This window comes from Oncorhynchus masou, chromosome 23 (assembly GCF_036934945.1).
Source record: "Oncorhynchus masou masou isolate Uvic2021 chromosome 23, UVic_Omas_1.1, whole genome shotgun sequence".
Lineage (NCBI taxonomy): Eukaryota > Metazoa > Chordata > Actinopteri > Salmoniformes > Salmonidae > Oncorhynchus > Oncorhynchus masou.
The window spans coordinates 13,525,270-13,541,007 of NC_088234.1; the positions used below are offsets into that span (position 1 = coordinate 13,525,270).

General features: G+C 44.3%; 1 protein-coding gene across 1 annotated transcript; it reads left to right on the forward strand.

The window, feature by feature from the left end:
• Positions 1-4,624: 4,624 nt before the first annotated feature.
• LOC135510340 (mucin-17-like) lies at positions 4,625-15,239 on the forward strand. The gene is made up of 11 exons (XM_064931188.1): positions 4,625-5,652; positions 5,835-5,950; positions 6,052-6,113; positions 6,262-6,392; positions 7,835-7,906; positions 8,354-8,519; positions 9,379-9,534; positions 13,418-13,536; positions 13,842-13,960; positions 14,187-14,324; positions 14,513-15,239. Exons 1-11 carry the CDS (start codon positions 4,800-4,802, stop codon positions 14,555-14,557), a joined length of 1,977 nt encoding a protein of 658 aa, XP_064787260.1. The 5' UTR covers positions 4,625-4,799; the 3' UTR covers positions 14,558-15,239.
• The last annotated feature ends 499 nt before the right edge of the window (positions 15,240-15,738 follow it).

Below are 15,738 nucleotides of genomic sequence, written 5' to 3' on the forward strand. Positions count from 1 at the left end.
CTCCCACAATCACTTCTGGTCACACAACAGTGTCCTCTGACGTTACAAGTGAGTCTGTAACTCGTTCTGCTGTTACCTCAACATCAAGTGAGGCATCAACAACAACTTCTGAAGCAAACACATCTGCTGAAGATTCGACAGCGACCTCAGCTGGTTTAACAAGTGCAACTGTGGAAGCTACGTTTTCAACATCGGGAGTGACCCTGACACCAGAATCAACCAAAGACACAATGGAAACAACTACAGCTATGTCCTCAGGTGTAACAGAAACTTCAACCAGTACCTCGCCGGAAACAAGTCCCTCACAACCTTCTACGATTACCAGTGAGCCTGCCACTACAAATGATCTAACTTCAGCAGTCACGGACGGACAAATATCTTCCACTACCGTTGGACTCTCATCTACCCAGGGAACAGAAAGTACAACTGCAGAGCCAACTGACTCCACAACTAAAGTGGGAACAACCCTTGAAGATTACACAACAACGGTAGAAATGTCAACAATTCCAGCTGAAACAACTACCATTGTTACACAAGAACCATCAGATAGCCCAGAGACTGTGACAAGCCCATCTCCCACAATCACTTCTGGTCACACAACAGTGCCCTCTGACGTTACAAGTGAGTCTGTAACTCGTTCTGCTGTTACCTCAACATCAAGTGAGGCATCAACAACAACTTCTGAAGCAAACACATCTGCTGAAGATTCGACAGCGACCTCAGCTGGTTTAACAAGTGCAACTGTGGAAGCTACGTTTTCAACATCGGGAGTGACCCTGACACCAGAATCAACCAAAGACACAATGGAAACAACTACAGCTATGTCCTCAGGTGTAACAGAAACTTCAACCAGTACCTCGCCGGAAACAAGTCCCTCACAACCTTCTACGATTACCAGTGAGCCTGCCACTACAAATGAAATAACTTCAGCAGTCACGGACGGACAAATATCTTCCACTACCGTTGGACTCTCATCTCCCCAGGGAACTGAAAGTACAACTGCAGAGCCAACTGACTCCACAACTAAAGCGGGAACAACCCTTGAAGATCACACAACAACGGTAGAAATGTCAACAATTCCAGCTGAAACAACTACCATTGTTACACAAGAACCATCAGCAAGCCCGGAGACTGTGACAAGCCCATCTCTCACAATCACTTCTGGTCACACAACAGTGCCCTCTGACGTTACAAGTGAGTCTCTAACTAGCACTGCTGGTACCTCAACATCAAGTGAGGCATCAACAACAACTTCTGAAGCAAACACATCTGCTGAAGATTCGACAGCGACCTCAGCTGGTTTAACAAGTGCAACTGTGGAAGCTACGTTTTCAACATCGGGAGTGACCCTGACACCAGAATCAACCAAAGACACAATGGAAACAACTACAGCTATGTCCTCAGGTGTAACAGAAACTTCAACCAGTACCTCGCCGGAAACAAGTCCCTCACAACCTTCTACGATTACCAGTGAGCCTGCCACTACAAATGATCTAACTTCAGCAGTCACGGACGGACAAATATCTTCCACTACCGTTGGACTCTCATCTACCCAGGGAACTGAAAGTACAACTGCAGAGCCAACTGACTCCACAACTGCAGAGGGAACGACCCTTGAAGATCACTCAACAACGCTAGAAATGTCAACAATTCCAGCTGAAACAACTACCATTGTTACACAAGAACCATCAGCAAGCCCGGAGACTGTGACAAGCCCATCTCTCACAATCACTTCTGGTCACACAACAGTGCCCTCTAACATTACAAGTGAGTCTCTAACTAACACTGCTGGTACCTCAACATCAAGTGAGGCATCAACAACAACTTCTGAAGCAAACACATCTGCTGAAGAATCGACTGCGACCTCAGCTGGTGTAACAAATGCAACTGTGGAAGCTACATTTTCAACATTGGGAGTGACCATGACACCAGAATCAACCAAAGACACAATGGAAACAGCAACAGCTTTGTCCTCAAGTGTAACAGAAACTTCAACCAGTACGTCGCCGGAAACAAGTCCCTCACAACCTTCTACGATTACCAGTGAGCCTGCCACTACAACTGAACAAACTTCAGCAGTCACGGACGGGCAAATATCTTCCACTACCGTTGGACTCTCAACTACCCAGGGAACTGAAAGTACAACTGCAGAGCCAACTGACTCCACAACTGCAGTGGGAACGACCCTTGAATTTCACACAACGTTAGAAATGTCAACAATTCCAGCTGAAACAACGACCATTGTTACACAAGAACCATCAGCGAGCTCAGAGACTGTGACAAGCCCATCTCCCACAATCACTTCTGGTCACACAACAGTGCCCTCTGACGTTACAAGTGAGTCTCTAACTAGCACTGCTGGTACCTCAACATCAAGTGAGGCATCAACAACAACTTCTGAAGCAAACACATCTGCTGAAGAATCGACAGCGACCTCAGCTGGTTTAACAAGTGCAACTGTGGAAGCTACGTTTTCAACATTGGGAGTGACCATGACACCAGAATCAACCAAAGACACAATGGAAACAACTACAGCTATGTCCTCAAGTGTAACAGATTCTTCAACCAGTATCTTGCCGGAAACAAGTCCCTCACAACCTTCTACGATTACCAGTGAGCCTGCCACTACAAATGAACAAATTTCAGCAGTCACGGACGGGCAAATATCTTCCACTACCGTTGGACTCTCAACTACCCAGGGATCTGAAAGTACAACTGCAGAGCCAACTGACTCCACAACTAAAGCGGGAACGACCCTTGAATTTCACACAACGTTAGAAATGTCAACAATTCCAGCTGAAACAACGACCATTGTTACACAAGAACCATCAGCGAGCTCAGAGACTGTGACAAGCCCATCTCCCACAATCACTTCTGGTCACACAACAGTGCCCTCTGACGTTACAAGTGAGTCTCTAACTAGCACTGCTGGTACCTCAACATCAAGTGAGGCATCAACAACAACTTCTGAAGCAAACACATCTGCTGAAGAATCGACAGCGACCTCAGCTGGTTTAACAAGTGCAACTGTGGAAGCTACGTTTTCAACATTGGGAGTGACCATGACACCAGAATCAACCAAAGACACAATGGAAACAACTACAGCTATGTCCTCAAGTGTAACAGATTCTTCAACCAGTATCTCGCCGGAAACAAGTCCCTCACAACCTTCTACGATTACCAGTGAGCCTGCCACTACAAATGAACAAATTTCAGCAGTCACGGACGGGCAAATATCTTCCACTACCGTTGGACTCTCAACTACCCAGGGATCTGAAAGTACAACTGCAGAGCCAACTGACTCCACAACTGCAGTGGGAACGACCCTTGAATTTCACACAACGTTAGAAATGTCAACAATTCCAGCTGAAACAACGACCATTGTTACACAAGAACCATCAGCGAGCTCAGAGACTGTGACAAGCCCATCTCCCACAATCACTTCTGGTCACACAACAGTGCCCTCTGACGTTACAAGTGAGTCTCTAACTAGCACTGCTGGTACCTCAACATCAAGTGAGGCATCAACAACAACTTCTGAAGCAAACACATCTGCTGAAGATTCGACAGCGATCTCAGCTGGTTTAACAAGTGCAGCTGTGGAAGCTACGTTTTCAACATCGGGAGTGACCCTGACACCAGAATCAACCAAAGACACAATGGAAACAACTACAGCTATGTCCTCAGGTGTAACAGAAACTTCAACCAGTACCTCGACGGAAACAAGTCCCTCACAACCTGCTACGATTACCAGTGAGCCTGCCACTACAAATGAACTAACTTCAGCAGTCACGGACGGGCAAATATCTTCCACTACCGCTGGACTCTCAACTACCCAGGGATCTGAAAGTACAACTGCAGAGCCAACTGACTCCACAACTGCAGCGGGAACGACCCTTGAATTTCACACAACGTTAGAAATGTCAACAATTCCAGCTGAAACAATGACCATTGTTACACAAGAACCATCAGCGAGCTCAGAGACTGTGACAAGCCCATCTCCCACAATCACTTCTGGTCACACAACAGTGCCCTCTGACGTTACAAGTGAGTCTCTAACTAGCACTGCTGGTACCTCAACATCAAGTGAGGCATCAACAACAACTTCTGAAGCAAACACATCTGCTGAAGAATCGACAGCGACCTCAGCTGGTGTAACAAATGCAACTGTGGAAGCTACATTTTCAACATTGGGAGTGACCATGACACCAGAATCAACCAAAGACACAATGGAAACAGCTACAGCTTTGTCCTCAAGTGTAACAGAAACTTCAACCAGTACGTCGCCGGAAACAAGTCCCTCACAACCTTCTACGATTACCAGTGAGCCTGCCACTACAACTGAACAAACTTCAGCAGTCACGGACGGGCAAATATCTTCCACTACCGTTGGACTCTCAACTACCCAGGGATCTGAAAGTACAACTGCAGAGCCAACTGACTCCACAACTGCAGTGGGAACGACCCTTGAATTTCACACAACGTTAGAAATGTCAACAATTCCAGCTGAAACAACGACCATTGTTACACAAGAACCATCAGCGAGCTCAGAGACTGTGACAAGCCCATCTCCCACAATCACTTCTGGTCACACAACAGTGCCCTCTGACGTTACAAGTGAGTCTCTAACTAGCACTGCTGGTACCTCAACATCAAGTGAGGCATCAACAACAACTTCTGAAGCAAACACATCTGCTGAAGATTCGACAGCGATCTCAGCTGGTTTAACAAGTGCAGCTGTGGAAGCTACGTTTTCAACATCGGGAGTGACCCTGACACCAGAATCAACCAAAGACACAATGGAAACAACTACAGCTATGTCCTCAGGTGTAACAGAAACTTCAACCAGTACCTCGACGGAAACAAGTCCCTCACAACCTTCTACGATTACCAGTGAGCCTGCCACTACAAATGAACTAACTTCAGCAGTCACGGACGGGCAAATATCTTCCACTACCGCTGGACTCTCATCTACCCAGGGAACTGAAAGTACAACTGCAGAGCCAACTGACTCCACAACTACAGCGGGAACGACCCTTGAAGATCACACAACAACTTTAGAAATAACAACAATTCCAGCTGAAACAATTACCATTATTACACAAGGTCCATCAGCTCGCCCAACGATGGAAGCAATAACCACAACACAGTCTCCAACTCCCACATCTACCACACCCTTTCTCACTACTCAAACTACATTACCTTTCACAACCACACCCAACACACCTTCAACTCCATCAACTACCCCACCTACCACACCTTCTACAACCACCCTAATTACATCAACTACCGCACCTACCACACCTCCAACTACATTAACTACATCAACTACACTTACCACACCTTCTCCAACTACCCTAACTACATCAACTACACATTCTACTACACTTATCCCACCTGCCCCTTCTACTACACCTATCCCAACTACCCCTTCTAATACACCTACCCCTTCTACTACACCTACCCCAACTACCCCTTCTAATACACCTATCCCAACTACCCCTTCTAATACACCTACCCCTTCTACTACACCTACTTCAACTACCCCAACTAACCCTTCTACTGCATCCAGTCCAACTTCTACAACTGCATCTGCTTCATTGACGTCAACTTCACTCTCAACAACTGGACCTCCGATAATTGTGACTGTGGGTGAGTGATCACATGACCTCACCAGGAAATACTCTGTGATACTACTAGGGCTTGGAGGTTTTCTGTCAGTAAAAAACTGCCAGTCCTATGGAATATACTATCCTGGTTTATCTAACTACTACTGGTCCATAAATGGTCTAATTGTTGTTCCTTATTGTCCTATTCATGTCAATGAACTACAGACACTATTGAAGTATCAACAGATGTCACTGTTAGACTCAACAAAACATTTAAAGAAGAATACAGTCACCCGACAACACAGGAATACCAAGATTTTACAAAAAATTTCACCAACGATGTAAGTGCCGACTTTACATACTCTTTATTAATGATACATGTATAATCTTAATGAGCTCATTAATAGTAACTAACTGAGCTATAACAACTTATGTTTTCCAGATGACCTTACTGTACAACCGCACTATTAACAATTTTATCGGCATAGTAATAATAGGACTCAGGTATGTGAACATTTGAGGAAATGTCGCAACAAAGAGGCAGCATGCATGTACATTAAACACTTACTTTATAAGGTTAGTTGAACCTCTTTTTAGAATGTCTATTTAAAATGTGGAACCTTTTTTTTGGAATCTCTTCGCTCTCTATCAGGAATGGCAGTGTCGTGGTGGAGCATGTGGTTCTACTGAGCATAGAGAATGGGAAGAACCTAAGTAAGGAGATTGCTGAGTCAGAAAAACAAATCAAGGACATTCTCAATGCGGCCAAAAACTGCACCACAGGTCAGTGACTGACTACAAATCAAATCAAATCAAAATCCAATCAAATGTATTTATATAGCCCTTTTTTTTACATCAGCTGATATCTCAAAGTGCTGTACAGAAACCCAGCCTAAAACTCAAAACAGCAAGCATGCAGGTGTAGAAGCAGGGTGGCTTGGAAAAAGCCACCCTAGAAAGGCCAAAACCTAGGAAGAAACCTAGAGAGGAACCAGCCTATGAGGGGTGGCCAGTCCTCTTCTGGCTGTGCCGGGTGGAGATTATAACAGAACATGGCCAAAATGTTCAAATGTTCATAAATGATCAGCATGGTCAAATAATAATAATCACAGTAGTTGTTGAGGGTGCAACAAGTCAGCATCTCAGGAGTAAGTGTCAGCTGGCTTTTCGTAGCCGATTATTGAGAGTATCTCTACCGCTCCTGCTGTCTCTAGAGAGTTGAAAACAGCAGGTCTGGGACAGGTAGCATGTCTGGTGAACAGGTCAGGGTTCCATAGCCGCAAGCAGAACAGTTGAAACTGGAGCAGCAGCAGGGCCGGGTGGACTGGGGACAGGAAGGAGTCGTCATGCCAGGTAGTCCTGAGACATGGTCCGAGGTCCTCCTCCGCCGAGAGAGAAAAGAAAGAAAACATTTGAGAGAGCATACTTAAATTCACACAGGACACCGGATAAGACAGGAGAAGTACTCCAGATATAACAGACTGACCCTAGCCCCCGACACATAAACTACTGCAGCATAAATACTGGAGGCTGAGACAGGAGGGGTCAGGAGACACTGTGGCCCCATCCTATGATAACCCCGGACAGGGCCAAACAGGCAGGATATAACCCCACCCACTTTGCCAAAGCACAGCCCCCACACCAGTAGAGGGATATCTTCAACCACCAACTTACCATCCTGAGACAAGGCCGAGTATAGCTAGTCAGACTACAGACACTTACGATATTAGAAACCGGTTAAGTAGGCCAGAGCGAAACACTCTGAATTTATGAATGGACAATCTGTCAATGTTCTGAATTTCCGAACACTCCGAGAGCACACTCTGGCACTCCAGATTTGAATTAACGGTCACATATTAGCCCTGGCTGAGTATAGCTAATATGCCGAGTACAGGTCTAATATGTGATCGTTAATTCAAATCTGGAGTGCCAGAGTGCGCTCTCGGGGTGTTTGGAAATTCAGAACATTGACAGATTGTCCATTCATAAATTCAGAGTGTTTCGCTCTGGCCTACTTAACCGGTTTCTAATATCGTAAGTGTCTGTAGTCTGACTAGCTATACTTGACCAACGTGTATCAAATTAAAGAAAAGTAAGAAAAATTACCACTCGTAAACTTTACATTCACAAACAAAATATACTGCGTTATTAAAAGATGGTATTATTGACAAATCACGTGTCAAATCATTTGTTTTGTATAACAAACCTTTCTGTTGCATTCACAGGCCAAGTAGGCTGTATTGGGGTGGACATAATTGGAGATGTCATTGTAAAAAATTCCACATTTGATAAAGAATGTAAGTACACTAAAGCCTATATTTGTGAGTCCACACCAGGGTATCTATGGATATCCTTTCAACACATTTTAGTGAATGAGGTTATACTGTAAAGCTGTTCCTACCAGGGTTGGGGTCAGTTACTGTAATTCAGAACACCAAGAGTGTGCAAAACTGTCACCAAGGCAAAATGTGGCTACTTTCAAGAATTTAAAATATAACATATTTTGAATTGTTTAACACTTTTTGGTTACTACATTATTCCATATGTGTTATTTCATAGTTTTGATGTCGTCACTATTATTCAACAATGTAGAAAATAGTACAAATAAAGAAAGACCCTTGAATGAGTAGGTTTGTCCAAACCTTTGAAAAATTCCAATTCATCTCCTGCATTGACTTTTAACATAACATACTTTTGAACTTTGAACTTAATATTATTTTTAACTTACCATCCTCTTTGTGTAGCGGTATGCGTCACGGCCAAACTAGATAAGGACTTGAGGATATACTACCATGCAGCACAAATAGATGGGCGACTGGTCTGTGTCTCTCCCTGTGCCCCCGGACACAACAGGGAAAAGAACTGCAACACCGGCACATGTAGTATGTCAAGGGACGGTCCGGTCTGCAGGTAAGAGTATTACCTCTTATGACTTCTTATAACATAACATAACATAGCATAACATACAACATATAGCCAACATACAACATATAGAAAACATACAACATATAGACAACATACAACATATAGACAACATACAACATATAGACAACATACAACATATAGCCAACATACAACATATAGAAAACATACAACATACAACATATAGACAACATACAACATATAGACAACATACAACATATAGACAACATACAACATATAGCCAACATACAACATATAGAAAACATACAACATACAACATATAGACAACATACAACATATAGACAACATACAACATATAGCCAACATACAACATATAGCCAACATACAACATATAGCCAACATACAACATATAGCCAACACACAACATATAGCCAACATACAACATATAGCCAACACACTAAATATAGCCAACATACTAAATACAGCCAACATACTACATATAGCCAACATACTACATATAGCCAACATACAACATATAGCCAACATACAACATATATCCAACATACAAATTATAGCAAACACACAACATATAGCCAACATACAACATATAGCCAACACACTAAATATAGCCAACATACTAAATACAGCCAACATGCTACATATAGCCAACATACTACATATAGCCAACATACTACATATAGCCAACATACAACACATACAACATATAGCCTACATACAACACATACAACATATAGCCAACATACAACACATACAACATATAGCCAACATACAACACATACAACATATCGCCAACATATAGCCAACATAAAACCAGCACAATTACTTAACCCTCCATCCATCTGTGTCCCATCCACCACCCACACAGATGTAACCAGGACTACTGGTACCTAGACTCCGATTGCTTCGGTCCTATCCTGAAGAGGGACCTCTTTGCCGCGCTACTGACCCTGGCAGGACTGGCGATAGCAGCCGTGGGGGTCATGGTGGTCTATGTGCCCTGGCATAGACGACAATTAAATAGGTGAGACTGACTACACATCAACACAGCAGCTAAAAATATCAGGGAAAACACAAAGAGTGACATAAATGTTGATGTGCAGTAAGTGAAGCCTTCACCATCTCGTCATGAGAGATCCCTTCACCACCTAGTCACGAGACAAGCCTTCACCATCTAGTCACGAGAGAAGCCTTCACCATCTCGTCATGAGAGATCCCTTCAACACCTAGTCACTAGACAAGCCTTCACCATCTCGTCATGAGAGATCCCTTCACCACCTAGTCACGAGACAAGACTTCACCATCTAGTCACGAGACAAGCAATCACCATCTCGTCATGAGAGATCCCTTCAACACCTAGTCACGAGACAAGCCTTCACCATCTCGTCATGAGAGATCCCTTCACCATCTAGTCACGAGACAAGCCTTCACCATCTAGTCACGAGACAAGCCTTCACCATCTAGTCACGAGACAAGCCTTCACCATCTCGTCATGAAAGATCCCTTCACCACCTAGTCACGAGACAAGCCTTCACCATCTCGTCATGAGAGATCCCTTCACCATCTAGTCACGAGACAAGCCTTCACCATCTAGTCACGAGACAAGCCTTCACCATCTAGTCACAAGACAAGCCTTCACCATCTAGTCACGAGACAAGCCTTCACCATCTAGTCACGAGACAAGCCTTCACCATCTAGTCACTAGACAAGCCTTCACCATCTCGTCATGAAAGATCCCTTCACCACCTAGTCACGAGACAAGCCTTCACCATCTCGTCATGAGAGATCCCTTCACCACCTAGTCACGAGACAAGCCTTCACCATCTAGTCACGAGAGAAGCCTTCACCATCACGTCATGAGAGATCCCTTCAACACCTAGTCACTAGACAAGCCTTCACCATCTCGTCATGAGAGATCCCTTCACCACCTAGTCACGAGAGAAGCCTTCACCATCTCGTCATGAGAGATCCCTTCACCACCTAGTCACGAGACAAGCCTTCACCATCTAGTCACGAGACAAGCAATCACCATCTCGTCATGAGAGATCCCTTCAACACCTAGTCACGAGACAAGCCTTCACCATCTCGTCATGAGAGATCCCTTCACCATCTAGTCACGAGACAAGCCTTCACCATCTAGTCACGAGACAAGCCTTCACCATCTCGTCATGAGAGATCCCTTCACCACCTAGTCACGAGACAAGCCTTCACCATCTAGTCACGAGACAAGCAATCACCATCTCGTCATGAGAGATCCCTTCAACACCTAGTCACGAGACAAGCCTTCACCATCTCGTCATGAGAGATCCCTTCACCATCTAGTCACGAGACAAGCCTTCACCATCTAGTCACGAGACAAGCCTTCACCATCTAGTCACGAGACAAGCCTTCACCATCTCGTCATGAAAGATCCCTTCACCACCTAGTCACGAGACAAGCCTTCACCATCTCGTCATGAGAGATCCCTTCACCATCTAGTCACGAGACAAGCCTTCACCACCTAGTCACGAGAGAAGCCTTCACCATCTCGTCATGAGAGATCCCTTCACCACCTAGTCACGAGACAAGCCTTCACCATCTAGTCACGAGACAAGCAATCACCATCTCGTCATGAGAGATCCCTTCAACACCTAGTCACGAGACAAGCCTTCACCATCTCGTCATGAGAGATCCCTTCACCATCTAGTCACGAGACAAGCCTTCACCATCTAGTCACGAGACAAGCCTTCACCATCTAGTCACGAGACAAGCCTTCACCATCTCGTCATGAAAGATCCCTTCACCACCTAGTCACGAGACAAGGCTTCACCATCTCGTCATGAGAGATCCCTTCACCATCTAGTCACGAGACAAGCCTTCACCATCTAGTCATGAGACAAGACTTCACCATCTAGTCACGAGACAAGCCTTCACCATCTAGTCACGAGACAAGCCTTCACCATCTCGTCATGAAAGATCCCTTCACCACCTAGTCACGAGACAAGCCTTCACCATCTCGTCATGAGAGATCCCTTCACCACCGAGCCACGAGACAAGCCTTCACCATCTCGTCATGAGAGATCCCTTCACCACCTAGTCACGAGAGAAGCCTTCACCATCTCGTCATGAGAGATCCCTTCACCACCTAGTCACGAGACAAGCCTTCACCATCGAGTCACGAGACAAGCCTTCACCATCTCGTCATGAGAGATCCCTTCACCACCTAGTCACGAGAGAAGCCTTCACCATCTCGTCACGAGAGAACCCTTCACCATCTAGACACGAGAGAAGCCTTCACCATCTCGTCACGAGAGATCCCTTCTCCACCTAGTCACGAGAGAAGCCTTCACCATCTCGTCACGAGAGATCCCTTCACCACCTAGTCACGAGAGAAGCCTTCACCATCTCGTCATGAGAGATCCTTTCACCACCTAGTCACGAGACAAGCCTTCACCATCTCGTCATGAGAGATCCCTTCACCACCTAGTCACGAGAGAAGCCTTCACCATCTCGTCACGAGAGAAGCCTTCACCATCTAGTCACGAGACAAGCCTTCACCATCTCGTCATGAGAGATCCCTTCACCACCAAGTCACGAGAGAAGCCTTCACCATCTCGTCACGAGAGAAGCCTTCACCATCTAGTCACGAGACAAGCCTTCACCATCTAGTCACGAGACAAGCCTTCACCATCTAGTAATGAGAGAAACCTTCACCATCTAGTCACGAGACAAGCCTTCACCATCTCGTCATGAGACAAGCCTTCACCATCTAGTAATGAGAGAAACCTTCACCACCTAATCACGAGAGAAGCCTTCACCATCTAGGCACGAGAGAAGCTTTCACCATCTAGTCACGAGAGAAACCTTCACCATCTAGTCATGAGAGAAGCTAATGTGTAGATTTGTAAAGCTAAAACAACAGGAGTAAGATGTTGGCACAGACAACAAGCCTGTAGGTGAAACACAAAATATGTATTACAAGGCTATGCATTTGTTTAGAATTTGGATATGATGAACTCTGACCTCCACCACATATTGTCTCGCCCTGGCCATAGAGAGGCCTTTTATTCTCTATTTTGGTTAGGCCAGGTTGTGACTATGGTGGGCATTCTATGTTCTTTTTTTAATGTTTTTGTATTTCTTTGTTTTTGGCCGGGTATTGTTCTCAATCAGGGACAGCTGTCTGTCATTGTCTCTGATTGAGAACCATGCATAGGTAGCTCTTGCCCACATGGGTTTTGTGGGTAGTTGTTTTCTGTTTAGTATCTGTACGAGACAGAACTGTTTCGGTTATTCTTTTTTGTCATTTTTGTATTTAGTGTTCAGTTGCTAAAAATGTATTATGAACACGCTGCACCTTGGTCCTGTAACGGCGTTCGTCTGTAGAAGGAGAAGCGGACCAAAATGCAGCGTGGTGGTTACTCATGTTCTTTAATGTAAATGAACGAGACATGAAATAACTTACTATACAAAACAACAAACGGAACGTGAAAACCTATACAGCCTATCTGGTGACGACAAACACAGAGACAGGAACAATCACCCACGAAATACTCAAAGAATATGGCTGCCTAAATATGGTTCCCAATCAGAGACAACGATAATCACCTGACTCTGATTGAGAACCGCCTCAGGCAGCCATAGACTATGCTAGACACCCCACAAAACCCCAAGACAAAAACACACCACAATAACCCATGTCACACCCTGGCCTGACCAAATAAATGAAGACAAACATAATATACTTCGACCAGGGCGTGACAGGTCCTCACCTTCTCTTGAATGCCGTGACACATATATATATATATGTACAATTTTTGTAGCAATCAATGACACCAACCAAAATTATTCTCAAAACAATGATCATACTACGATGATCAGCAATGTAAGCTCATAAAGTAAGTTTCTTCTCTCCCCCTTTCCTTCAGGGTGAAAGATATCCATACTGGACAAGTTAACCAGTGGCTGGAGGAAGACTTTGAATGGCCCAACAGGCCAAATACAGGTGGCCACTTGGTTGGTTCAAGTAGTACCACAGTCCTAACAGGTACACTGTCTAAAGCCTATTCTGCCTCACCTGTCATAGGTTATCGCTCAAATTGTGTTTTATGGGGTGCATTTATAATATGCCATTCTTATACATTCTTTTACTTTTATCTGACCTAGGTTTGATTCTGTGCTCTTTAATGATCCTATTCTGGATGTTCTATTTCTTACTGTTTGAAATTGAACACTGTATTGCTGAAGAAGAAATAGTCAGTGAGCATTTCTCTGTATTGTTTCCACCTGCTGTTTCCTGTGGACGTAACACGTAAACTGTGTATGTACGGCGTTTTGTCCCCTTTTAAACAGAGAATGAGCCTAACCCACCTTATGGGGGCCGAGTGGGCTTGCAGTACGACGCAGAGGGAGATTCCCTGTCATCCTCCAGTACAAGGCTGCCGTCTCCCTACCATGGAACACAGGCACAGGTGGGGATCTATTTTAGGTATCCTAGATGCCATCTCCTGCTGTGGTGCCTTTGAGCAAGGCACTTGACTTAACCCATGGCTCCCCCTTGTTTCCGACCCCTCTGTCTCTGTGTGTGTGTGGGAGACGAGTGCATGTTACTTAAAGGGTTTAAAGGCAACATTTAAAAAAAATCCATGTTCTGAAAATGACAATGGACAATCAAGTTTTCTATTTCTTCTTCAAAAGGTGTCCAGGAGGCCTGAGATCATCTGCCATGACTACAGTTCCTGGGGTGCTGATAGGGACGCCGTTCAAGTCATACAGACGACTGCCACCTCGTCAGGGCAGCATTTTACATTGAGTGACCCTGGCAGCCAATCAGAGGTGGGAACGGAATGTTCATCATAATGCTGTCAAATATGTTATGTAATAGGTATGGATGAACAGTTTCAGCCTTCTGGGTGTGCTCTTTCCAAGTTAATTACTACATGATTGAGGACACAGAGGAGCTAGTGATCACTTTAGAAACCTATTCCATACTCAAATACCTGTTTTTAAATATTCCCTGACAGCTTAGGATCAGGATACCGGAGATACGGACTTACTCTGAGATCTAGTGGGACATCCTCAACTCTTAAAAAACAGAACTGGACAAAGAACAGGATAATCCATTTAAAGAAGTGTTTCTCATCGACCAACGGAATAAAGCAGAAAGAAAAAGGATCTCTTAACGGACAGTCTCCTCTTTGGGAGCGAAGCCTGAATAACGGTTGTGGGACAATGATTCATCAACACGACACAGGATTGTCCAAAGAAGTACGGTTTCCATGGACTCACTGATACAGGAGGATGTGAAACCCAACCTCAGCTTCATTAATGGAATAATCTGCTCTCAAATCTATGACTCTATCAGGATATCAGGAAACAACATGTTTTATGTGCTGTTCTTCAGTGAAGCACGTTTACAATAAATCTGCACAATTATATATGTTGCTTGTACCAGTTTACCAATTAGCATGGCTTCTTTTGCAATTTAATACCACAACAAATGAATGTAAATAATGTTGTAATATCACATGTATATAACAATCTGTCTTTATATAGAACAGACATTGCACTGTGGTAGTTCCTATAAAATCAAAACATATTTAAAATGTGTACCAAAAACTAAGTTATTTCCCGACTCATTTTTGTAAACTGCATAATGTCAAACCAATAATACAATATTGTATCACACATAAATTGAACAATAAACGCATCTGATGAAATTGGCAGTGAAATGAACAATGAATGAAAGATAAAGTGAGCCATTTCTAATCAGTGCCGCATCCTCTTGATCTTCTTGTTTGGCTGCATGTTCAACGTTCTTTGGCTGCGCGCTCATCTCATCTTTTCCTGTGCTCAAGCTCTAATTTATGTTACTCCTACTTTGCCTTTAGTTCTAACTCCCTCGGTTGAACATCTACGGGACTCACCCCACTACCCGTAGCACCCTTATCAGTCCTCCACCAATCAGCGCTTTGACTACTGTGTGGCTCAGTCGGTAGAGCATGGCGCTTGCAACGCCAAGCGTCGTGGGTTCGTTTCCCACTGGGGCCACCCATATGTAAAAGTAGTGGCCCCAGCCGACTTGTAAGTCGCTTTGGACAAAAGCGTCTGCTAAATGGGATATATTATTATATATTATTATATTACTGCTTTTGGATTGCCTGATGCCACTTTGATGTCAGAATTCTTAGCGATGATGAGCAGATTCACCTTCGTACATGTATCTATCTCCCATGTAGAGTTTTCCACA

Bases quoted from the DNA above. Each gene is read 5' to 3' on its own strand.
- LOC135510340 (XM_064931188.1), top strand. From the start codon at position 4,800: ATGGAAACAACTACAGCTATGTCCTCAGGTGTAACAGAAACTTCAACC. The intron at 5,951-6,051 runs GTAAGTGCCGAC...TATGTTTTCCAG, and splicing joins CAAAAAATTTCACCAACGAT to ATGACCTTACTGTACAACCG. The intron at 8,520-9,378 runs GTAAGAGTATTA...CCACCCACACAG, and splicing joins AGGGACGGTCCGGTCTGCAG to ATGTAACCAGGACTACTGGT.